At 41.6% G+C, this 26,917-nt stretch overlaps 1 protein-coding gene across 1 annotated transcript in view; it reads right to left on the minus strand.

Annotated features, from left to right (window-relative positions):
- Positions 1–26,917, minus strand: part of GALNTL6 (polypeptide N-acetylgalactosaminyltransferase like 6) — a 1,483,691-nt gene that overhangs the window by 169,760 nt on the left and 1,287,014 nt on the right. The window contains exon 8 of the mRNA XM_068269254.1: positions 3,705–3,812. Coding sequence (XP_068125355.1) covers positions 3,705–3,812 — 108 coding nt within the window. The remainder of the gene's footprint in view (positions 1–3,704; positions 3,813–26,917) is intronic.

The following is a 26,917-nucleotide window of genomic DNA, read 5'->3' on the forward strand; positions in this document are numbered from 1 at the left end:
GTCTGAATAGTGGAGCCTCATGGAGGCTGCTAAACAGTTAAAAAAAATCAGTTGCTTGATTGCAGTCATATACATTTTTCTCCAGTGAGCATTTTCTTTTTTTTTTTTCTTTTCTTTTTTTTTTTATGGACTGTCCTGAAATGATTAAAAAATGTTATGCAGGTGAACAGAGGCGCCAAAAGGATAAAATGAAGCTAAATGAGCTTAAAAACCAAATTCTTGGTAAATAGAGGAGGTAGTGGTGGACTTACCTCCTCCAAGTAGACACACAACGACTGTAGTAAAGACAGTCAATATATTTTATTTATGAACTCCAAATATGCACCGCGTTTCGCCGGTTTGATCCCGCTTCATCAGGCAATAACAACGGAGCAATAGCATATGTGGTCAGTAGAAGAGCCAGGCACCTGCATGCTGTATCCACAGTTTTTGCTGTGGATATGGCATGCAGCAGCAGCCACAAAGCCAATGCTAGTCACTCCTTACACACACTTATAGGGTTTAGGGAGCTGGCTTTCTTCCTGGGAACCCCCACCTCCAGAAGTGTTCGTAACGAATGACTCTCCCCCGCTGGCCATGGCAGGAATATCCTGTATATCTGAGGAGGCTTTGAGTTGTCAGATACCCCTAACTTCTTTTTTAATCTTGTAACCGTTTTGAAAACTTGTGCTAAAAGCATTGTGAATAAAAGGATAACATTACATAGAAGCACTCCTCCTTTTTTGTCTTACAGCTCTTCTGTGGTTGGGCAATTGCTCCTTTTACATCATACAGAAATCTGTACTCAGGCTACCTAAACCTGACCTTAATTATTGCCCTATTTTGCAAAGTTGGCACCCCACTTGTGCACTGCACATCTCTGATCCCTATGGCCATTTTGGTTACTGTTAATTAGGGATGGACAATGAAATGCTTGAAATTGACCAATTGAATGAAACCAAGGTGGGATTATATTTGTCTATTTTAAAGCTGCTTACATTTGCATTAAACTTTGCACAATTCTGCGTCAACTCGGAGTTGTTTGAATTTCATTGACCATGCATTCGGCTAATGACTGTTTTTCTCACTCTTTGTTCCATTGACATTTATTACTGTTTTATTTGCCTGGAAGCAGCAGATTTGGGCGCATGAGACAAGTGGACAAAAAGGGCGCCCCATTCACTCCCATTATAAATATCGTTTAATGGGCGCCGAACAGGGAAAAAAAGGCGCTGGAGATTATTAATGTTTTAACAAAGGCGCTGGAGATTATTAACGTTTTAACAAACGCCGCCCGGAGATTTTTAAGGATTTATAACTATGTTTGTGATGATTTAACTTTACAAAATGAGCCCGTGACGAATAACGTTTATAAAGATACTAAATCACTATTTCTAAAACATTTCTAAAACATTATTATCCACCCCAAAAAATTATTTACATTTTTTTATTTACATTTTTTATTTATTAATGTCTGTAAAACATTATTATCCATAGGGGGTCTTAGGTTTAGGCACCACCAGGGGGGTCTTAGGTTTAGGCACCAACAGGGGGGTCTTAGGTTTAGGCACCAACAGGGGGGTCTTAGGTTTAGGCACCAACTGGGGGGTCTTAGGTTTAGGCACCAACAGGGGGGTCTTAGGTTTAGGCACCAACAGGGGGGTCTTAGGTTTAGGCACCAATAGGGGGGTCTTAGGTTTAGGCACCAATAGGGGGGTCTTAGATTTAGGCACCAATAGTGGGGTCTTAGGTTTAGGCACCAACAGGGGGGTCTTAGGTTTAGGCACCAATAGGGGGTCTTAGGTTTAGGCACCAACTGGGGGGTCTTAGGTTTAGGCACCAACAGGGAGGTCTTAGGTTTAGGCACCAATAGGGGGGTCTTAGGTTTAGGCACCAACAGGGGGTCTAGGGGTCAGGGATAGGTACAGGGAGAGTTTTTAACAAACGTAAATATAAGTTTCAGTTTACAAACAGGGAAGATTAACGTTTTAAGAATTGCCGAACTCATACACATTATTTAGTGATTTATAAATTTTTAAAACACTATTTCTAAACGAAATTCTACACAATATTTCTATAAACGATAATACTGTTTATCGTTTACACCACGCGCCCTTTTTTCCCGACGCCCTTTTTTGATGTACGCTATTTGCCCATGTAGCCATTGTTCACTGTAGTGACTTGGAGGGTGTAGGAGGCTTTGGTCCGGACGCTGTAAGCTTTTTTCCTGAACTGTCTCTCAGGAGATGCTTTCTTCTTATTTACAAAATACATTTTCAACCCCTAGCAAATTAAAAAGTATTAAAGCTCTTTTTGCTTGCAGTGTCCAGATTGATAAGATGTGAAAACATCTCCTGTAGGAAAACTTAGAAGTATAGTTTATTTAACCAGGACCTTTATGTCAACAGAACGCGAAGACTGAAGGTGGCCACTAACAATCCAAGCAAAAAATTGTACGAGCGATCAGATCATTCTGATCAGATGTGAAATATCGTAATACATCATTCACTGCACTATCAACAAACCAAACTTTCCTATCTATCAACCAATAAGAAAATCCAAATTTTGGTTCACCAAAAATCCAATCAGACGACTGTTTTTATAATCATTCGTAATTGATTATGCCCATCAACAGAAATTATTTACAACCAATCCGTTCGAACTTTTTTTTGCTAGAAATTGAACCGTTAGTGGCCACCTTTAGGTGAAGATGCTCCTATATATCTTTAAATATCTACAGTGTATCATTCACCAATTTAAAGCATACCCAAGGGGAACCTAAGGACAACAAACAAGATACTTAGCTTTGAAAAACAAAGTATCTGGGTCATCCAGAGGTTTCCCGTGTCCTCCTCAAGGCCGCTACCTCTACCCAGGACCATCTTGAAGCTTTCATTCATGATCTTTGCTGTGCACAAGCGGGACCATGCTGCACCTGAGGGGGTGCAACCCTGCCTGCGCAGTAGCATGGAGCCACTTGTCCATAGGTGGCTCTGGCTTACTGAGCAGGTGTGGCCATACTTGCTCAGTGCAGCCGCATTTGTGCATGAGGAGCAGCATGACAACGTAATATACAGTACTATTATTATTAAATATTTATATAGCACTGACATCTTCCACAGTGCAGTACAGAGTATATTGTCTTGTCACTAACTGTCCCTCAGGGGGACCCACAATCTAACCCCTACCATAGTCATATTTCTATGTATACTGTATATCGTAGTCTAGGGCTAATTTAGGGGAAAGCCAATTAACTTATGTGTGTGTTTTTGGATGAGGAGGAAACCAGAGTGCCCAGCGGAAACCCACGTAGACACGGAGAGAACATACAAGCTCCGTGCAGATAGTGCCGGCTGGGATCCAGAACATCTGGGTATTCGACATATCCAGCTCTTGACAGAAAATGTTCCGGGGGTCTGCACGCAGGAACGCTGGAGACCAGGTGGACGTAGGAAGCCTTTGCAGAATCCAGAGGCATCCCTCTTCTTAGATGACTATCTGTTTTTTGTTTTTTTTTCCATTTTTTTTGCCTTGGGTGCACTTTAACTTTGGGTGCCATATTAGTCACAGGGGCAAGTAAATATTGTTATCTTCTTTCTCATTGCCTCCTGTTTGCTGAGGACAAAAACACAACTCACCTGCACCAGGAAATGGCAGTTACATTTTACTGCATAAAATGCAGTGAAAGCCAGCAAATAAAGTTGTGTGGTAATTCTTGCACTTACCCTTGCGAGACTTGTCCCCGTTGGAACTTTGTAAGGCACATATTTTCTGTAGATATGGCCAACTCTGGCACAAGGGACATCAAACATTTGTCCTCCACACATCCATACCTAAAAAAGGCAGGAAAATAAAAATAAAATATTATTATTGATTTATAAAGCGCCAACATATTCCATGACGCTGTACAAAGTAAGAAACAAACATAGGGTACATAATAATACAGACAATGGTATACACCAATATACAAAATACAGAGTTGGTACAAAATACAGAATCGGTACAAAGTACAGAATTGGTCAAAACAGTAACAAAATTAAAATTAATAAATGTGTAACAAAATCCAAGACACTAAAGGGTGAGAGAGCCCTGCCCTTGTGAGCTTACAATCTAAATATAAACCAGAGTCTTTTGTGCCAGCGTTAATAATGTCTTTATGTCTATGCTGTACGCAGAAATAGGAGTAAAGTATTATGGTGTGGATAAAACAAAAAAACAAAGCAGCTTTTTAGCAGCACCTGTAGCCAGTTATGACATCTCTATCATACATGATATTCACAGGAAGATTAGTAACACAGATGTATATGTCCCCGGTGTCTCATACACGCATGGAAACAGTGCTTCCAGTGGGTCTGCTGTCACTTGTAAGCTGCTCTGTTTGTGCATGTTGATATCACTAGACTTATTGAAGATCATATTCTCAGAGAGGTTTTTAAGCTCCCCAAGTCCCCCACGAGCTGTAGCTTTGTGTATGAATAGTGGCTATCCAATAACAATGCCCCTGGCAAGAAACCAATTCAAGTCATTTTGTCTCTGAAGTGACAGCAGCTTTGTTGAGGGATAGCAGTCCAGAATGATTACATATTGTAAAAATAATGTTCCTCTGTTTCTCAAAGCACGTTTTTTATATCAGCTGTTTAGTTTAAATACTCCAATTTTTTTTTAAACAATGATCTATTGGACAGCTGGGATCAATACTGCTTAAATATCAATTCATCCATCTGTAAGTGTCACATTTTCTCATTTTAGTATTTTATGTTTTTGTATCATGGCTGGCCATGATTTCTGTTACTTCCAGGCATACTCAGGAATGTTCTCTGCAGGTTGTTTCATCTTTGTGGAAAATAGCATGGTGTGGTCCAGTCTTAGAAATGGGAGTGATACAGATGCGTGCTCTGTGTTAACATTAGACAAGTTGCTCCATATATTTCTTTAACAACATTTGTCGAAAGTCTTTAACCACTTGAGGACCGTGGGCTTACATCCCCCTAGTGACGAGGCTATTTTTCAGTAATTATGCCACTGCAGTTTTAAGGCCTTGCCGCAGGGCCATACAACTCAGCACACAAGTGACCCCCCCCCCCTTTTCAGCCCACCAACATAACTTTCTGTTGGTGGGCTGTGATCGCTACCAGGATGTTTATTTATTTATTTATTTTTACAAATATTTATTGTATTATTTTATTAATAAATACATAAACTTATTTTCCTTTTATTTGTGTAACCCTCCCTCTCTCTCCCATCAGCCAGCCTATGACAGCGATTGGCTGTCATAGACATCAGCCTATTACAGCGGATTGCTCCTGTCTCCCCCAGTACAGCGCTGCAGTGGATCGCAGTGCTGTACACTGTAAATAGATGGCAGTTTCCCCGTCTGACAGTCTCCTATGGAAGACTGCGCACCAATGCGCAGAGAGATGCGCACATGATCGCCTGCGAAGGCCCATCCCAGGACTTGATGCCAATCGGAATTAGGCAGTCCTGGAGCTGCTGCCACAATCACGCCCATCGCCATGATACAGTCGTCCAGTTGTTAAACTTTCCATGTCTTCATCAAGTATGCATGCATTACTCAGTTCCATGGGAGCATTTAATAGATAGTGTAATGGTTAAGAGTTCTGCCTCTGCCATACTAGACCTGGGTTCAAACCTTGGCTCTTCCTGTTTCAGTAAGCCAGCATGTTTCAGCAAGCCATTAGTAAAGAGTTACTGGGCAACACTGATACTGTCTACTGAATACGCTCTAGTGGCTGACTCACAAGTGCTTTGAGTCAGACAGGAGAAAGGCGCTATACAAATACTGAATTATCATTATTATTATCTACTTTATCGTGCTTAACAAAGAAATGTAAGGCCAATAGACACTTAGAATAATGGTGATCTAAAATGATTGTTTTTGATCATTTTTGGAGCCTTTCCCCATTCAAAAACAATGTTCACCTCTCTGCTGACCAGCGCTATATAAAGGAGAGGGAGTGTACGGATAGTAGTAAGGTGCCAACGCCTGTGGTGGTAAATAAGAAATATTAATTGGGCATTGCATTCCAGCATGCCAGATTGCTAACAGACAACTCATGGCAATTTTACCGATTTTTACTCCAATTAGGTAGTGAGCATTAGATAAATCACAAATCGCATAACTTAGGTAACGCACATTATACAAATAATGTAATCTGCATGATACTGGTAACAAGAAGTTGCACTATTTGTGCAACACTTACTACGTAATTGTATGTACTAGTAAAATAGATCATATATGCTATCTGCATGGTGCAATTTTACCACAGTTTGCTGAATATGTTCCAAATAATAATTGAGTGTTGGGGGACACCTACTATACACATTGAAAAGGAGACCGAAATTATCTTTTGAAAAGCCTTTGTATGGGTCTTTAGGCTTTCAAAGGTTTGCAAGAAAACTCTGTAGTTAGTCAGAGGGCTGGGACCTACTAAGGGCTCAGCCATACTATAAGCGCTTTTCTGAGCACTTGTGATTGATTAGCTTTCGGGGCACTTTTTAAAAATCTCTCCCATTCACTTTCATTAAAGTCGTTGTAAAACTCAGCATATGCAATTGTGGCGATTTTTACGCAATTTTTACCATGATATTAATGAAAGGGAATGGGATCGATTTTTAAAAAGCTAATCAATCACAAGAAAAGCGCTTATAGTTTAGCTGAGCCTTCAGAGTGCTTTAACAGTGCGTGTCATTCGCCAGTGATTGGCAAAAGTCTATGGCTATCATTCATAAAGCATTTCCGCATGCGGAAATGCGTAAAACAGCTGACTTTACCGAACATTCGGCAAAGTCAGCATTTATAAAGGCTCTTTCCGCATGAAAAAATGACACTACCGAGCAGAGTGATAAATCACCGCCTTGTGAATTGATTATCGGAACAAATGTATCAAAATGTTAATTCATAAAGATCACCGCAAGCGGTGTGAGGTCGGGAAGTACCGCTCCCTCTGATGTGGCAATACCAATGTAAGTGAATGGAGACACACAGACCTCCCAGGCAGTTGCAGCAGAGCGGAACACGGAGAAATGTATCAACTCTGCAGCTTCCGTGTCTCCGCAAGCCTACCGCCAGCCTAGTTTGGGGAATCTCCGCACTGCTACCGCACATGGATACTTTTTTTATGAATGCCCACCCAGAAGTCTAAAACACCGGCAGCGGTGGTTTCCCGCATTGATTCCCCTTACCGACAGCTCCTTTATGAACGATAGCCTATGCCAGTGGATCCCTTTGGTGGTGGTCCCACTAGTGATTGTAGAATACAGCAGTAGCCAAATTACGATAGCTCTGGGAATCTCTGTGAAATTGCAGCACCTTCAAGATTTAGCAAATTGCGGGTGCTTTGAAATTGCTGCCTGGAGCCTCTAGTGGGTCCCAGCACTTAAAGCTTGTTCACACATAGATATTTAAACCAATTAAAATAAATGCCAGAACAGTCAGTGAAGAATTTTGAAAAAGTTGTAGATTGTGAGAATATCATTAGGTGTAAACGTAAGCATTAAAAAAATTCTGTAAAATGCTTGAAAAACTAGTGGGAGACATTCTGAAGCATTTTTGGAAGAATAAATGTGAAAAAGCGTTCCTGTCCCACACCATCAGCACACAGAAAGTTTAGCAGGTGTTACACAAACAGCATTATGTGTAGTATGCAAATTGTGTAGCTCCTCTCTTTATACATACAACATACCAGTATATATTCCAGGTGTAATGTGTACCTTGCAGGTATAATGCCCCGATCAGCCAATAATGCCCATTACCTACAATGTATACAGTGGCATATCTAGGGGGTGCGGGCATGGCTTGCGCCTTGGACGCTTCAGCACGATTAGATTAATTCTGTTATATGGGGAACATGGCTACTTGATTTGTGTACTGTATATCGGGCACACTTGGCTATTTAATTATTTTATCTTGACCCACCTGACTATTTAATTTGTTTATTCTGAGGCATCTGGCTACTTGATTGATTGATTGATTGATTGATGAATTATTTTATCTGGATTCTTATGACTACTTAATTTTTTTGTAGCTGGGGAGCATGTGACTACTTGATGAATTATCTGGATTCATGTGACTACTTGATTTTGTTATCTGCAATCCTGGAAATATTTGATTCTATTATCTGGAAGCGTATGGCTATTTATTTATTTAAGAAAAACTGGGGGGAAGGCTGCGCATGCTGCAATTGAATGATTAATCGCATAGGCATACACCGCCTCTATTAGACTGGAAAATGCATGCCCTGCATCCAAAACAATGCTAACATTTATTACACTGGGAGGAACTTTATCTTCCAATATGGTTTGCATGCAAAGTATAAAGTACTAGACACTTGCGCCACAGTGAGGCAAACCTCCGGGCAAGTGACCTAACCTAAATTTAAAACCTCGGGAGCAGCCAAGCAAAAAAAAGTATAACTTAGATTTTGTTGGAGAGCGAGGAGAACGCCAGCGCATACCACTAAGGCTGCATCTGAAATTACCACCAGCTCAGTGTGCAGCATCTAAATAGACTTTCTGCACACTTCGCATTCAACTCAGATGCAAATCATATGGCAGGAACGTTCAGTGAATGCACAGGACATGAAAATTGCTACAGTGCATGCTCAGAGCGCTACTGGCGATGAGAGCTCGGGGCTGTGCATGCACAGTAGCCTCCAACTGGCTGTGATCGGCCAGTTTTCAGGGGGTCTCTGCTGATCACTGAAGAATTGTGGAAGGGTGGTGCTGGCACAGGATGACTCCAGGGGGCTGCAAGAAGAGCCAGGTAAGGTAAATTGACTTTTTTCTATTGCCTTTAGTAACCCTTTAAATCTCTCCACTGATCCTGCCCAACTTACAACTCCGACCTCAGACATAAATATACAACTAACCGCCATCTCCCCTAGATCTCCTCTAGTGACTGATGACTTCCTCTCTCATAACCTTTTCCTATACAGGGCTCCCAGACTGCTCTATGGACCATCACTCTCTGAACCCCCCCCCCCCCCCCCCACCTTGGTTCATTAGCTCCTATGATTAACACATTTAAACATGTTTTCAAAGCCTATTACATCATGCTTGCCTTCCCATTTGCGCTTTTCTCTTAACTATCACCAGCAACCTTTCAGTTCCATTTTTTTTCAGCCAGTGGTATAATGTGTTCCGTCATCTCCTAGATTTCAAGCTTGGTTGGTCAGGCACCTATTCTTATTACGGGTCACAATTCATACTTGTTATGAATACAGGTTTTCTATTTGCACATCCTATTTATTGCGCAGTAATGTGTAAAATGTTGGCGCATCATAAATGAAATATAATAGCAATAGCTATATTAAAGCCCCCAACTTTGTATTTTATTGAGCCTTAACAATATTCTATAGAAATGCAATAAATATGAACTGAAAAAGGTATTGCAAAAACATTCTGTTAAACCAAATGTTGGCATTGGCCATGCATCCCTAGCAGTCCACAGGCCAAGCCAAGTCAAGAAGGTGGGGTCACCCACCGCAGTCACACATCCCTAGTAAACAATAGCCAGTGGACAGTAGTAATGATCATAATCATCTAATTACGATTATGCGAAATATCACGTGCATTTTCGCAATTACGCCTATACGTAATTAGGATTTGTAAATTGAAATTATTTTGTATAGTCATTTGTAATTTTACGTAAAATTTAGCATAATGTATGCGTAATTTTGTGCCGTGTCTTTAGCAGTGAATAGCAAAGCCCGACTACATGCTATTGACAAATTGCTACATATATTAAGGAGAATAGTTGGTACAAGTCAAAAAAAATAATTTTCCAAAAAGACCTTGTGGTTTTTGAGAAAATCGATTTTAAAAACGCAAAGAAAAATGGTTTTACAACTCAGAAAAATGATAGTTTAAAAACCATTTTTCTTTACATTTTTGAAATCGATTTTCTCAAAAACGTCATATATCTTTTAGAATTTTTGTTTTGTTTTGTACTCACTATTATCCTTAACATAGGTAGCAATTTTGGTAGCAATAGTATGTATGGGGGCTTTGCTATTAGGCCCTAAAGTAGGCACAAATTTACGCGAAATTACGTGAAAATTAAGCAAAAAATTCTGAAATATTCCAATTACATACAAAATTAATTACAAATTTCCCCCAAAATTTTGCATTACGATTACGTAAATGCGTAATTGTGAATTACGATGTATAATTACGCATAGGCGTAATTTCTGCTCATCATTAGTGGATAGGCTGCCAGTTATTAGTGAAGATCTAATTAGAGACTAATCTGTTTTCAAAAGATGCATAATCACAGGGAACCAAATGAGAAGGACATATTATTTTTATAGACAATTCTCGTTTGTATTCACCAATTTTGAATAGAATCTACAACATTACTCACAAATTCCATAGTATAAAACATGGTAAAAGCCCCAAACACATAGATATTATACTTTTAGCTACCTCAATAAGCTCTTGACTATAACCAACTTTCTGTATCGGAGATGTCAAGAGCTAGAGAGAACCATTTGTAATTTTATTTCAGAATGCCCCAACATGCAACACTGGAAATCTTTATTAACTGTAATTTGTAGGCTTCCTTATTCCTAAGTACCCAGCCTTTTTTGTATTATATCTTAATACCATGGAAAGAGAATCACATAAGACAAATGTGTGCCTTATTCAGACAATTGGTTAGGGAAATAAATTCCACTAAGATTGGAACTAACCTGATTCATAATGATATAGATGTTCTGGATTGATTTTCAGGTTTTGAGATTCAAAACCTGTATTATTATAGATTTATGTAACACTGACACATTTCCCATGGTGCTAACAAAGATCATTACACTGATTGCATTGAATCTCTGTCACTCAGCAGAGCTACAACAGTCTATAGCTAATTCAATTAGCCTACTAATGTATTTTTGGGCTGTGGAAAGAAACCTAAGCACCAAGAAAACTCAGGCAAGCCCAGGGAAAACACACCCACCCCATGCACTCTCCATGCAGACAGTGTTCTAGCTTTGATTCAAACCTGACAATCAACTAATAGGCTGCACGGCTTCTTGAAGCCAGTGGCGTAGGGATCACCATAGCAACCATAGCAATGGCTATGGGTAGTGTTGGGCGAACACCTGGATGTTCGGGTTCGGGCCGAACAGGCCGAACATGGGCCAGATGTTCGGCATGTTCGGCCCGAACGCCGAACTCAATGGGAGTCAATGGGACCCCCGAACATGCCCATTTTGGGGGCCCTATGGGGTCGCAGGCATAAGGGGGGAGCATGCCCCGGTCGCGGGGGGGGTCGGAAATTCCCCCCACCCCCTCCGCTAGCGCTCCCCCCTCTGCCCGCTTCCCCATACAAAAAGTTTAAATCAAGTTCAATAGTACCTGGGCTGGTGGCATTGGCTGGCAGTGGAGTGAGGAGGAGGAGGAGTCCGAATAGCAGAGTGACGTTGAGGCCGGGCAGCGGGCGGTTCAGCGCTAGTACCCTTGTGGTACTTCCGCCCTTTCTCTGACCTCACGTCCTCTGCGTGATGACGCATACGAGGGTACGCGTGATGCGTACCCTCGTATGCAGAGGACGTGAGGTCAGAGAAAGGGCGGAAGTACCACAAGGGTACTAGCGCTGAACCGCCCGCTGCCCGGCCTCAACGTCACTCTGCTACTCGGACTCCTCCTCCTCCTCACTCCACTGCCAGCCAATGCCACCAGCCCAGGTACACTACTATTGAACTTGATTTAAACTTTTTTTATGGGGAAGCGGGCAGAGGGGGGAGCGCTAGCGGAGGGGGTGGGGGGAATTTCCGACCCCCCCCCCGCGATCGGGGCATGCTCCCCCCTTATGCCTGCGACCCCATAGGGGGGCCGTATTGCGGCCTGTTCGGCCGAACAGGGCCCTGTTCGCCCGAACAGGGGCCCTGTTCGGCCCTGTTCGGGGGCATACAGAAGTTCGGGGCGAACCCGAACTTAAAAGGCCGAACACCATCAGGTGTTCGGCCGAACTCGAACATCACCCGAACAGGGTGATGTTCTGCAGAACCCGAACAGTGGCGAACACTGTTCGCCCAACACTAGCTATGGGGCCCGTATCCCTTAGCCACAACTGTGGGGCCCGCCTGTCCTGCTGTCTATTTTTGTTTTGTGTGTTTTTTTGAAATCATGAGCCCAGGCAGGGCACTTCCAGAATTTCCAGAGTCACTTCCACCCCTGAGCCCCCCCCCCTCCATTGCAGATAGGCTGGCAGGCGGAATGGGACTATTTTTCCTTCCGCTGCCTCTCTGCCCATTCCCCCGACACTTATTCTATAGTTCCGGCCTGGCCCAGAAGCCGGAACACAAAAAGAGCAGCACTGTTTATGGCTCCGCCCCTCCTCTAAGCATTGCATGTGGCCCCACCCCTCCAGCGCATAGCCCCACACCTCTGTGTGTAGCTCCGCCCCCTTCTGGACTGTCTTCCCGGTCACTAAATCAGAAGAGCAGGCAGTGGGGCACAAAGCACAGAATGAAGGGAATTTCACTGAGAGAGGTGCTGCGCACCGGAAGAGGAGTCTCCTACAGGTGAGTAAATGCATTTTTTTACAGGTGCAGCAGCCACCAGGGCTATTGGGAGACCTAATTGCGGGGGGGGGGGGGGAGAAGAGCCTGGTGAAAGATTGCCGCATTACGAATTATTTTATGGTGAAAGATTGCCACATTACGATTATTTTATGGTGAAAGATTGCCGCATTATGATTATTTTATGGTGAAAGATTGCCTCGTTCTGATTATTTTATGGTGAAAGATTGCCGCATTCCGATTATTTTATGGTGAACCATTGCCGCATTACATTATCTTCTGGTGAAAGATTGCCACATTACGATTATTTTATGGTGAAAGATTTTCGTATTCCCATTATTTTATGGTGAAAGATTGCCGTGTCTGATTATTTTATGGTGAAAGATTGCCGCATTCTGATTATTTTATGGTGTTAGATTGCCGCATTCTGATTATTTTATGGTGAAAGATTGACGCATTCCGATAAAAAAAAATTTGCTATGAGGCTCAGTCATTTCTAGCTATGGCCCTGCTTGAAGTCATAAATTAAGGAAAATCTGACATATTTCTTTATTTTAAGGAAATTTTGTTATACTTCTGGGATGACAGTGAGTAAATAGCTTTATGTTTAATGCTATATGGAACTTTGTGACAGGTGCAGGAGCGTACATTAACCTTCCTGGCGGTAACCCCGAACGTAGTTCGGGGTAAGCCGCGCAGGAGGATTTCTTAGGCCCTGCTGGGCAGATTTGCATAATTTTTTTTTGCTACACGCAGCTAGCACTTTGCTAGTTGCGTGTGCATACCGATCGCCGCTGCTCTGCGCTGATTTGCCGCTACCCGCCGCGCCGCCCCCCCCCCCCTCAGTCCCCTTGCGCAGCCTGGCATATCAGCGCCAGCCAGCGCTGAGGGGTGGATCGGGACTCCCAATGACGTCACAATGTCGGTGACGTCATCCCGCCCGTTGCCATGGCGACGGGGGAAGCCCTCCAGGAAATCCTGTTCCTTGAATGGGATTTCCTGATCGCAGATCGCCGGAGGCGATCGAAGTGGGTGGGGGGATGCCGTTGCCCTGGGCTCGCTACATGATTTAAAAAAAAAACTGCTGCGCTGCCCTCTGGCGGTTTTTAATAGACCGCCAGGAGGGTTAAATACAGGCGTAAAATGAAGCCAAAGTATCATCTACAACAATGTTTCTTTTATTGTTTCTTCATCTTTATCTGTATTAGAATAATAATTATGTTACAATAACGGTGTTAAAAGGTGTGGAGTAAAGCTGAAATGAAAACATATCATCTATAACAATGAAAATGAAAAAAATATTTACAGTAGTAATGATGATAGTAAAGCATTGGTAAATATTACCAATATTTTCCTACAACTAAACCTAACCCTACTCTCACACAAACCCTCCCCCTCTGATGCCTAACCTTAAAACCTCCCTACCTTAAGCCTAATCCTAAATTCCCTCTTCCTGATGCCTAACCCTAAACCACCCCTTCCTTGTGCCTAACCCTAAACCACCCCTTCCTGGTGCCTAACCCTAAGACTCCCCCTTCCTTATGCCTTTGAAAGCTGTAAATAATGATACATTTAAAAGCGATAATTCTCAAAACAAAACAAAAATTAAATTAGACAGGCCTAGCATTCACTATTTATCGGGTGCCCAAATTTCTGGTTTTGGCATCCAATAGCCGATGTTTGCATTAGTACTTATGGAGCACCTAGATAATCCATTAGCTGCAGGCACCCAAATGTCCTGCTTCTAGCAAAGGAACCCACAATTCCAGATACTCTTCTAAAAATAGATTCTTATTTGTTCTCTCTCTCACCTTGCCAGTCATCCTGTCATGGCGAGGCATCTATTTAGCAGATGAGGGAGAGACCAGGCAGAGAGCTTCTCCTGGCCGACAATGATTAACATTTTTACACACAGAGAATGCTTCTTCATGTTCTTTTATGTACCAAAAAGCAGGTATTGAATTTTGTTTAGAATGTTTAATCCTACTCTAAGTATTACTAGTCCTCCAGAAGTCCATAATACAAATTCACAGCTGACCTGACCACCAATGCAGGAAGCTTGGCTTTGCCTTAGAAGCTGAAATCCACCCCACCCTTCCATGTCCAGAGTGGATAGGAGAGGTGGTGATTGGCTTCTTGGGCAAAGCCAAGCTTTCTGCCTCTGCAATTGAATAAGTACAAAAAAGTAAGTGAAAATGTACTGCTAAAATTGTTCTTGCTTGCCGGGGCCCGGGGGCTTAACCACTTTACCTCAAAGGTTATTTCCCCTTAAACACCAGAGCAATAACGCTTCTTCCATTCATTCGCTTATAACTTTATTACTACAGTGGGATGTGAAACTTTGGGCAACCTTGTTAATCGCCATGATTTTCCTGTGTAAATCGTTGGTTGTTACAATAGAAGTGAAATGAACTTTATTGGATTTACATTAAGTGCGCAATAATTGTTTAAACAAAATTAGGCAGATGCATAAATTTGGGCACCACAAAAAATAAATGAAATCAATATTTTGTAGATTCTCCTTTTGTAGAAATTACAGCCTCTAAACGCTTCCTTTAGGTTCAAATGAGAGTCTGGATTCTGGTTGAAGGTATTTTTGACCATTACTCTTTACAAAACATCTCTAGGTTATTCAGGTTTGATGGCTTCCGAGCATGGACAGCTCTCTTTATCTCACAGATTTTCAATTATATTCAGGTCTGGGGACTGAGATGGCCATTCCAGAATGTTGTACTTGTTCATCTGCATTAATGCCTTAGTGGATTTTGAGCAGTGTTTAGGGTCGTTGTCTTGTTGAAAGATCTGGTCCCGGCTTTGTCACTAAGCTATGATTAGGACAAGGGTCCTAATCATAGCTTAGGTGTGCAGCACAGGGTGTGTTCCATATAAAGCAAACAGACACACCCACTCCATTAGAGAGCTTATAGACATGCCCAAAAAGGGAAAGTCTTACATAAAAAGGAGGATTGTGCCTCTTGCAATTCAATAAAAGAAAATCACATAGGAGTTAGGAACATACTGTACATGCAGCAAATCTTTGTAAATGGAATACAAAAGGAAGGCAAGTTAAATAAGTTTCCCACAATTAGCATAATGCAAGCAAGCTCAATATAGTGGCTGTACCTTCCATTATAGCGACAGCCCACTGATCCACTTATACATAGCATCTTTATGTGCACCTATTTTTAACTGTACAGACTTCAGAAAAAGTCTAACTTCTTTTTTTTTCACCTACATAGTTAAACACAACAGTTTTTCCTACAACAGATAAAAAACAAACTTAATATTTAAAAATGCCATTAATTATTATATAATTATTAACAAACTTAACTTATTAAGATAGATTTTACTCTCATTGCTCGTATATACCGTTGCAGATTTTTAAATGTTTGCAAGGGGAAGAACGGGCTAAATAAATTAGAAAATGACTTGTGTAGGTGCATCTTCAATATTTTTTAACAGTGGAGTTTAATTTAAACATCAGTAAATAGAATGTGGGCTACTGTTGCTTTAATTTTATGAAGCGGAGTTCATGTTTAATTTAGAAAATAATTATCTGCAGAATAATACAATATATAACATGCCATGTGCCCTTAATATAAGAACAGGCTGTGTTTTGTAGCAACCCACACACACACACACCACCACAACAATACATTAGACCACTTATTATAATTAGAAGGAAATAGTATTATCATTGGTCACTGTAGTAACAGCAGGGGTGGGTATGGGTACTTTACATAATGACTTAGATCATAGTGTCACCAGGCTTGACATCACATAGCGAGCAATGGAGCAAATTAATTTAAACAGGATTCATAGAGTACATGGTAATGAGCTTCTCTGCTTCTTGTAAGTTAGAAAGCTATGTGCAAATGTAATCAGAGTTTCTGTATGGAGGCTTTAAATTCTAATACAATAACTACTTAAGTCAACATTCTTTTTATCTCCTAGAATGCCTTAATTTTAATTTAACAGAACAACTAGAGATATTTCTATGGAAAGGCCAAGGCAAGCAAGTGCAAACACTATTTTAATTAATAGGGATATGATGATGTTATCTTCTGTATTTGCTCAACAGCCTTGTCACATTAGAACAAACATTAGTAAAACTTAATAATGAACAAGCGTAGTTACTGTCATGGGTTGACTTATGAACTCATCTTTTTTTTTATCTTATGTGCTCTACAAGTATTTATTAACTCCTTAAAGAGCAATTATCACTCGATTACAAAGGAAATGAAGACTGATAAGGCTGTTGTGTGATTTCAAGAAACATGGTTGATTTTTGGCAGTATAAGAACGACAAGTTGGGGCTTGGAAAGGATGTGACGATGCTGCTACAATATTTTTGCCATTGCAACCAATATTTCTTGAAGGTAAGCACCAGTAGATATACACTATAAGCTAAAACGTATGCATCCATAATGATTGTATTACTGACAGCTATTACATCCTCCCAGGAAAGCTATTGACTAATCAGCTAATTACGATTGTGCAACATTTAGTGTAAAATTTTGAAGTTACAGACACATGTAATAATGATTTGGAAACTCAATTTTGCGTAATCTTTTCATAATTTTGTGTAATTACATGTAATTTTGCGTAAGTTAATGCTGACTTTAGCGATTACTAGCAAAGCCCTCATACATGCTACCATTCCCAAAATTGCTGCGTATGTGAAGGGGAATAGTGGGAACAAGTCAAAAATGTTCTCAAAAAGATCTTGCGGTTTTTGAGATAATCGATGTTAAGAATTCAAAAGAAAAATGTTTTGTTTTTGTTTTTTACTGGGTAAATGACAATTTGCTGTGCAAGTTTAAAACCATTTTTCCTTTACATTTTAAAAAATCAATTATCTTAAAAACTACAGGGTCTTTTTTTTTTATTTACTTGTTACTTGTTCCTATATACAGTACGTAGCAATTTTAGTGATGGTACCATGTATGTGGCCTTTGCTATAAACCGCTAAAATTATGCAAAATTATGTATAATTGCAAAATAACTGGATTACGGTTACAAATGAAATTAATTGTGATATTTACCCAAAATTTCACATTACAATTTTGCATCGTATTTGTGAATTATGATGCTAAATTATGATTATGCAAAGTGTGTGCTCTTCATTAATTGACAGTATGTTATTCTTGTGGATACTCACCACGCTAAACCACTGACATGTTCATGTCTTACTTTATGTTGTCCTTATTCGTGCTTAAAGGGCTTTTGATTTTTTGATAACAGTTTATTATGCTTATGATCAAATATTCAAAAATGTACACGTTCAAATCAAACAGATTCTTCTTGATGACTTCTGATCCAGGAAATTGTATGCAGCATAAACTGACCATCTCTACTGGAGGCTCATTATCCTTTCTTGAGGCACAACATATTGATTTGTGAAAAGGCCTTCATTTCTCTCACTGGTACATGAATGACAGGACTAATTTCCTGAACTACTACAAATTAGACTTTAGACTTCATTGTCCATGAAAAACATTTGTGATTGTCTTGGGTTGGCTATCCAGCTCCTAAACAGGTGTCCCTGATGTCTGCAGACTAGTTAATAATCAGATAAGATGGAAAATGTTCTCTAGCCACTATTGTAATATTTCATCCCAGCTCTCTCTTGCTCACTCTCCCCTTCTCCATTACATAACTGCTTCCACAAGGCACAAGCAGTCTGAACTGCTCTACAAGTGAACAGTTCAGTCTCTTGTGTGAAATAAGCCTTAAAGCAAACCTGTGACTTTAAAAACAGAGAAAGTCACATAGTTATCTTGATAGAGGCTTACTACAGTCCTCCTTGAGACCACTAATCCAGCGCTGGGACCATCTGGAAGATTGTGGACCTGTTTCTGCCCATGAGCGAGCATGGTTGCACTACGCAAGCACAGGACACCTTGTGCCTGCACATTAGCACAGAGCCGTACTGTTCAATGACATGAGTATGCTCTTGTTGACCGGTCCCAGTGCTGGATCCATGGAGGTGAAGGGGATGGGGGAAGCCTCTGGATAATCCACATCCACAATCCTCACACAGCTTATGCTGGTGTATGTGCATGGTGCACATGGATACATTACGTTAGCTCCCTTGTGTGATTGGTAAGATGCACTATCTGTCCCAGGAGAGGACGTCAGGATGTGTGCTCCTAATCCCTAGATAGGTTTGATGCAATGAATGTTTGCATGTCTGCACTATGCATGTTACAGGGCCAGAGTTAGGACACCTATGTTTACCTGGGTACTTCTGCGCAGTATATGTGACTAAGCATAAGAATGCATTCTTCTGTGAACTAAGACCCTGGCTTTTAACTTAGCTGTAGGGATAACAGTGGTGCCTGGATGAGTGAATCTGTGAATGCATTTGCTTGAACATTTGCATGCGAGAGTGCGAAGGGTTAATAGATTTTTGCTGTTTTCTGGCCACACCCCCTTTAGCACCTCCCTTTCCTTAATAACTTATTTAATGTCCTAACTAGAGGCGAAGCGATGTTCCTGGATATATGTGTTTTTTTCAATCCTCTACTTTGGCTTCTAAGGGTACAATGGTTAATTTGCATATATTCAGCAGTGGTGCTCTGGGAGACATCTCAAGCTCACTCCAACCTGAATTATCGCAAATTCTTTCTGTTTTAGGAAAGCAATTTTTTGTTTTTTTTGTTTTTTGTTCTACTTTGGTAAGTATCTAAATGGCGAGACAGGTCTTCTTGGCGCTTACTCTGAGCCGTGCAGCTCCTGTTTAGGGCGCAACATTGACCGTGATGTTATTATGGTTATATTGGAGTGTGTGTGTGTGTGTGTGGGGGGGGGGGATTTAACAGAAAACAATGTAATTTGGATGCCAATAGCCAGACCCCGAATTATGCCACCATTAGTAGAATATATTTGATATATACCCCATCTCTTATCTTCTCCCCACGCCCTCCTCAACACTGCTGGAGCCATATTAATGATCTAAATGGGTCACTTTTTCCCTAGAGGTACACTTTAAGCTAGTCATCCCTGTATTCAGTCTGCAGTCTTGTCTGAAATGTTTTGTTCCAGAGAAAGGTTTACCTTTCTCCATTACATGGAAGAGCAGGGGATGGTTTGACATTCCCCAATCTCTTTGTTGCCACTCAGCACCCAGCACTACCGTTCAGCTGTTATGTGCAGAGAACTGATGCCTTCACATATAAGACACAACAGGAATAGCATTCCATTAATTCTTCTGGCTTGGCTTAAGCCAAGCAGTGCTGACCATCCAATGATCATTCATTACCTTCCCCGCAGTTCAACCACAGCAGAAGCAAACAACAAAAGTAGCAGTTACCTTGACTACTCAGAAGCAGATAGGTTTCCCTAGCAGCAGTCCAAGCAGAAACTGATTGCAGATGCTATTACATATAACAGACTCTTATCTCAACACACTTATATAAAAACCCTTTTTCAGAATGGAGTTGCACATCAAATAAAATAGTATTACCTGACAGAATTTTACATTGGATACTTAGCGAGCAATCAGAATCCAGTCATTTCCTGTAGGCTTTTCATACTTTGCCATACTAATGTACAAGGGCTAGAGGCTACCCCACAAAAAGGCATTGCAGTCTTCCTTGCTGCTGCTGCATTGTGTGGCTTGCCAGATAACGTACTCTCTAAAACTGCACAAAGCCTGCATCTTTCTGCTGAGTTCTTTGGCCATTAGATCAATATCCGAACACATGTTAATTGTCCCCTGAACTGAATAAAGTTGCATGTTCTTATTTGTAGCGGAGCTGCGGATTGATTTGTCTGTCAGCTTTGTAGAAGTAGAAATATGTCTACATTTAAGAAGTCTTTACTAGAGCATCTGTTGTTAACATTAAAATGCATCCCGTGAAAATAAAAGAAACCCTTTATTTTATATTTATTGCTTCTTTAATTGTCCTTAGAACTATTTAAATGCTTATTTTACATCTTGAAAAGACAAATAAAAATGCATGAATAGCGATAGGCAAAGGCAAGAAAGGGAAATGATGGCATATGCCTCTTAGGAACACTTCAAGTGAAAAATGTCTCCGTTTTAAAAGTAAAGACAAACAAATAGCATCATAAACAAAGCTGTGAGCAAAATGGTGAACCCGCCCCTAACTTTTAATCCTATGAGATTATGTTAATTACTGAGATGATCAGAAAACAAAGGAATCCAGCATATGGAGGAATTTGGAAGACACTACATAACTGTTTAATTCTTTGCCTTTAATGTGTAACTGTCGGGCATAAAATCAAAAATCAATTCTTTATTTTTATCTGGTAAACAAGTAATAAGGATGCTAACCAGGCAATCCAAAAGTTAAAAATCACAAATTTTGTTGTTGATAAAAGATCATTCCTCAGTTTACCTGGCTCTTATTTTGTACATTGATGCACAAAGGCAGTTGCAGGGCATGCTGGGTTGCTTCTTTACTATCACATCAGACTTAACTAATGCTGCCTGATTGGCTGAAGCCTCTTTCCCTCCTGTTTTCCCCTCCCACACCTCTGTTCCTCTCTGATTGGACAATATTTCTTATGCTTCTCAAGCTACAGAATCACACAATGACAATGCACTTTCTTTCTTTCTTGCAGCGCTGGGCGGGAGTGTCTGATGACTGTCTGTGTTTGCATTGGCCTCCCTCCTCCCAGAATAAGGGAGGAAATGACATCAGGATTGACTTCAGACACAGGGATTCCAAAATGGCAAATGCCTGAAACAGTTTTCTCTTTATTTACTATATAAAACTCACTGAAATCAAAACATGGACAGTGCAATACATATGTTATGTATGTCGAGCAAGTATCTATCTACTTATACATGTGGTTTTTTTTTTAGATAGTATAGCTGACAGCTCCTCTTTAATGCTATTTGAAACACCATCCCAGAATTGATTCCTATTGCTGTGCTGGTCTTAAACAAAACTGTATCAAGATACGGCAAAATGTGCACATAGTGAACTGTAGTATGTTTAAGAAACACTAACTGGAGGTGTAACTACAAATCATGTGGCCTGTGCAGCAACACTTTAATGGGGCCTCCATTGTACACACTCTTTCCCTTGCCTACCCCTGGTGACCCTCACAGCCTGGGCACCCATCCTACAAGGTGCATAAAACAAGTGTGGCCATCATAATCTTCACACCCATAAACAGTGCAGTCACAAAACACCTGATCTGAAGGATGGACCCCTATATCAGAGAGAGTGGAGTTGTAGTGTAGGCCCCATACAGCTCTGGGCCCCCTACTCCCCTGTAGTTACGCCCCTGACTAGCTGACAGAATTCCAATAAACCTTGTGGTGTATCTAGGGGCGTAACTTACATGGCCTGGGCCCCCAAACCGAATTCAACAGGCCGCTCCCCCTCTCCCCTCCCCCCACCACAAGTATCCCAAACTCCTCTTCAACCCCCTCCCCCAAAATCGTGCAGAGCACCACAGCTGCAGCGGAATGTAATACTTTACCTCATTCCAGCGGTACAGGTCCTCTTCACTATTCGGAGTAGCCACAACATGTAGCCTATTAGCTTGAGGCTCCCCTGACACTGCATGTCATGTGACAGAAGCCACAAGCTAACAGGCTGCATGGCATGTCTACACAGAGGAGTGAAGAGGACCTGTACCGCGGGAATTAGGTTAAGTATTATTCTTCGCTGCGGCTAGCTCTGCATGATCTTAGGTTTGTAGTGGGGGAAGAGGAGTTCGGGAGATTCAGGGCTGACACAAGGAGCTGCAGCTGCTTCTGGAGGGGGGAGCGAACACAAACAAGGAGCTGCCCTTGATGGGCCCCTTAGCCCCCGAGTCCCCTGTGATGATGGTGGTGAGGGGGAGGGGTAGTGTGGGCTATTGTTATGCCAGTGTGTGTATCTTATGACATCCTTCCCCTTTTTGTAAACCAATAATTAAGAAAAAAGAGAGAAAATCATTAGGAACAGTCTTTAAATCTTAAAAGTGTCCTGATTATAACGCGGGTATGAGTGCATCATGGCAAAGCTGTTGTGTCACTACTTCTGCATACTTCGTAAGTCCAAATTCCTAGCACATTATCTTTGTTGTCCATAGTATTTCTACAGAAGTACTGGGGCTTAGTGCATTCTCCTACAGAGTTTCTTCTACAGTTTTTTAGCAGAACTCGGTAATGGGGAAATAGTCACAATGACGCTTGGCGCCTCTGGTGGCCAATTTCTTCCTCCCCTCTGCTGTGCATCATAGTTCTGTGCCTACGTATGCGCTGTAAGAACCTGCATACATCATTTTCCTACTTTCTTTAGAAATCGTGGCTTCAATAGAATTGAAAGTGGACATACCTGGTCGCCCACATATAGATGTGAATATGCTTAACAGCATACGCAGCACCCCTGCTTAGTGTTCTTTTAAGAAACCAGAGTCATGAGATTTCTCATTCTCTCTCTACAATCCATAGGTGGCCAGACTGCAGAGGAAGGTTTACCAATTCAATCAGCAAATTACTAATGTGGTTGCTTTCTCCTTACACCAGGGCTCAAGGGGCAAGGCCCTCAAACATTTTTGGCAAAACTCAAATGAACTGATAGGACTGCATCAGGAAACATGTGGTTCATCAAGTAAAACACATTTCTCTATTTCTCAGCATATCCTAAACACTGGCATGGCTATAGCTCTCAACGACTGGAATTGGACAACCCTGCTTTACACAAAATGAGTTCTGATTACTTTTTGATCAAACAAAAGAGTGAGTTCTCCTGATAGTCTGTAAATTGGGAAGCAGCACTGTGATTATGATTGGCCAATCAAATAATAATTGCGCAGAGCATCACTTGTTGCTGGGTAGACTTTCCATCACAGACATATGGCTATGACTTTCTGTACACACTTGTAGGCAGACTATCAGCAGACTTATGGCTGGCTACCTCATACTCTTGTAAGCACTTTAGGAAAAGAATTACAAAGTAAAGTAAAAACTTCCAAACTCTTAACAGATGTAAATTACAGATTTGCTTGTTTACTCTGAATATCTCCAAACGTGCATTTCGCATCGTAAGTTCACTCATTCTTTGAAACGTTGCAGAGATTAAACACACAATGAAAGTAACAAACATTTTTATTTACTGCACAGATATCTGTAAAATGAAGAGTTGTGTGCGGATGACAGGCAGTCTTTAAATGTGACACACAAATTGTATTTTGTGCTGGTGATAAACATTATAGTACTGTTATTTCTTTCTATTGGGGGAAGCAAGATAATACTGTGCTAGTTGTGGTAAGAGCTGTAGCATAAAATATTTCCATAGTTTTCTGCTTTATGTGTTGAGGCTGGAGTAGAAGAAAGTGAATGCCAGTTCAATGAATCACTTCTGTCACATCTTGTGTCTCATCTCAGGAAGAGGGAAAAGGATGGCCAGGAGGGAGGAAGTGGAGGATTAATACAAAGCAAAGGAAAGTATAATGGCGGAGGATAGTATGAGGATGCATGGAGGAGAAATGAGATGAAGGAAGAGCAGTGTAAAATAGAACAGTAGGACAGATAGGAGAGTGTGTGGGTGCAATGGATGGACCATAACACAAAGGGATTTGGTAAAGTGCGCAGAAAGAAGGAAGTTACAGTAAATCGTTTTGGCAACAGAGACTGATGCTTGGATAGGCAGAACCCAAGGTCAGAGGAGTTTAGAGAGCTTTGTTTCATGGTGACTATGATATGTTACCGGTCATTTGGCCTCCATTCACATCATGCTTTCTGTGTGGCAACCTTGTGCATCGAACCTGGAACAAGGCTTCAGATCTCCGATCTGTGATGGGGGGGGGGGGGGGTGAATTGATGGGGCAGTAGCATGGAGATGCTCATGCAAGAGCTTACTGCTCAGATGCGGCCGCACTCACACTCGTGCCTGAAGAGGAGCGCCGTGCTGATCTTATTTCCAATAAGCTCTTGTCATTAATTTTTGGAAGCTCCGTGCTTGGCAACAGCCCTGTTTCTAGAGAAAGGCCAGGCAGACGACCGCCATGAGTGCTGTGAGGGAGAGGGGGCACAGTGATGGAGGGGGAGCCGCAGCCTCAGTGGGACTCAGCTACGGGGAGGTGAGCCCGACTTCTTTCTTCCTCTTCCTGGGGCCCCCCTCTATGCTCCCCCCTCTTGGCAGAGTAAGCGCAGGGAAGCCTCGTATGAACAACATCATTTTTGCACCCTCGCCCTGGGTGTAATTTAGCCTACAAATTGCCCTGCTTGGCCAACGGTGGACCAAAGCATGGGAGGTGTGGGAAACCTCTATACGATCCAAGAGCTTCTCTCTTCTTAGGCAAGTATGTGTTTTCAGACCTGAGATTTTCCTCGGGTACAGTTTTAGTAAGGATTAGTAATGTTATTTACGAATCATCTGAAATTCTCTCCATACCCTTTCAAACCCCCAGGACTAATGGAAAATGGAGTTAAGAGCCTGAGAAACACACAACAATAAAAACCTGATCAACGTTATAAACCTCACCCATACTGTAAAACGATTCCTGCCTCAGTGGTACCAGGGCCGGCCTTTAGTTTCACAGCGCCCTGAGCGAAACCTGATTTTTGTGCCCCCCCTTCATCCTCTTCTCGCACACACACAAGCACGCACGCACACACACGCACACACACAGGCCCATATGCAATTCACTTTTTCTCCTGAGATATCTCCTAGGACAGTGGTTCTCAACCAATTCATAACCACAAATGGATGGAAAGAGTGCATTATCCTGAATATACTTAAAAATGAAGGCATGAACCTTTTAGGAATATTAATAGAAACAATCAGTGGGACAGTTAGCAACCTCCCCCCCCCCCCAATTTAGAATGATAGGACAGCACCGACAATTTGCACCACGCATTATAGCCACAGTGCACACCCCAAAAAAAACGCCCTCAGACTCAGTATAGATAGGTAGCTAGGTATAGGTACCCCCAGTATAGGATCTCATGTGTAGGTGCTCTCAATATAGGTTGCCAAGCATAGGTGCCACCAGTATAGGAAGTCAGTTGAAGGTCTCCATCCACCCCCATAGGTAGCCAGGGGTAGGTGCCTCCAGTATAGGTAGCCAGGTGTTGGTGCTCTCAGTAAAGGTAGCCAGCCATAGGTGCCCCCAATATAGGAAATCAGGTGTAAGTGCCCTCAGTATAGGTAACCAGCTATAGGCGCCCCCTTGGAAGCCAGCGCCCTGAGCGACCGCTCCGGTCGCTCAGGTCAAAGGCCGGCTATGAGTGGTACCTGTTATTAGACAAGAACTGAGGGGGCTATAACTATGATCAGTAAAAAAAAAACACCTCTTTCCCTTCCTTACGCTATCCAAGTAAAAGAGAAAAGTTTTTGGTACAGATGCACTTTAAATCTGTGTTATGATCTACAATCATTTATTTTGTGAAGCTTTTGCTAGCTGTAATGAAATAGCGTTTATCCGAATGACTAGGCCCGAGTCAGCTCCACATGTGTCCTTGCAGATATTTCATTTCTCTCCGCTTATTGAAATCGTTTCCTTTTATGATTCCTTCCTAACTATTCTTGAGTTCTGCAGTGCAAAACATTTAACTTGCAGTCTTTCACTTTATAATTTTAGGTATTCCTTCTCTGGATCGGCTCGCCATAAACGGAGACGATAAGCTAAACAGAGAGGGGTCTGACCTCAGCCGAAACAGCCGGCTGATAACCGGCGCTGTGCTCAAATTACACATTCCAAATTATTTATGTGCTAATCGGAACAACATCATGATATGTTTTCCCTTCAAAGTGTCACTGGAAAAATAAGGGCATAAGACTACACACGCCATTACATCAGGACGAGAAGAAAAAAATCATAGTGCGAAAATACGGCTTTCTCACTGAATAAATGAAGATTTGCAAATGCCGAGTTTATCTTACTTGGATATAGATTGCATCTACTGAGATTTTCATATTGAGGTCAGCCGAGCTTTATGGTCAGTTTGATCAAAGTGATGAAAGCAGCCTAACGTTTCATGCGGAAATTGAAGATAGGGTGATTATACAGCTAATGAGAGAACGAGATGATGCTTTCACTGCACACCATTCTAATTTTAAAGCATCCCTTTACTTTAATTCTCTGCTTGTAGTAATGTGGGTTAAAGGTTGCCATCATCTCATCACTTTTAAGCTAGCTATACACCATATAGTCCTGATTGTAAACTCTCACGTGCGCTTAGTACAGTTATGAAATATTAAGATAGGTATATAATGGTAGAGGTGGCAAATGATAACCTTCTAGTGGATAATGGACAGTTTCAGCAGATTTTTTTTATTTTTTTAACACTAAAACTAGGTGCATGCATTCAATTACTGTCACCCATAGGGATTGAAAATTGATCACTGGCAGTGGCAGAGTAGGATCATCCCAAGGCAACCTAGGCAGGTGCTTGGGGCTCAGTGGGTGTCAAGGCAGGGGCAAAC

This window comes from Hyperolius riggenbachi, chromosome 1, assembly GCF_040937935.1.
Source record: "Hyperolius riggenbachi isolate aHypRig1 chromosome 1, aHypRig1.pri, whole genome shotgun sequence".
In the NCBI taxonomy this organism is placed as follows: domain Eukaryota; kingdom Metazoa; phylum Chordata; class Amphibia; order Anura; family Hyperoliidae; genus Hyperolius; species Hyperolius riggenbachi.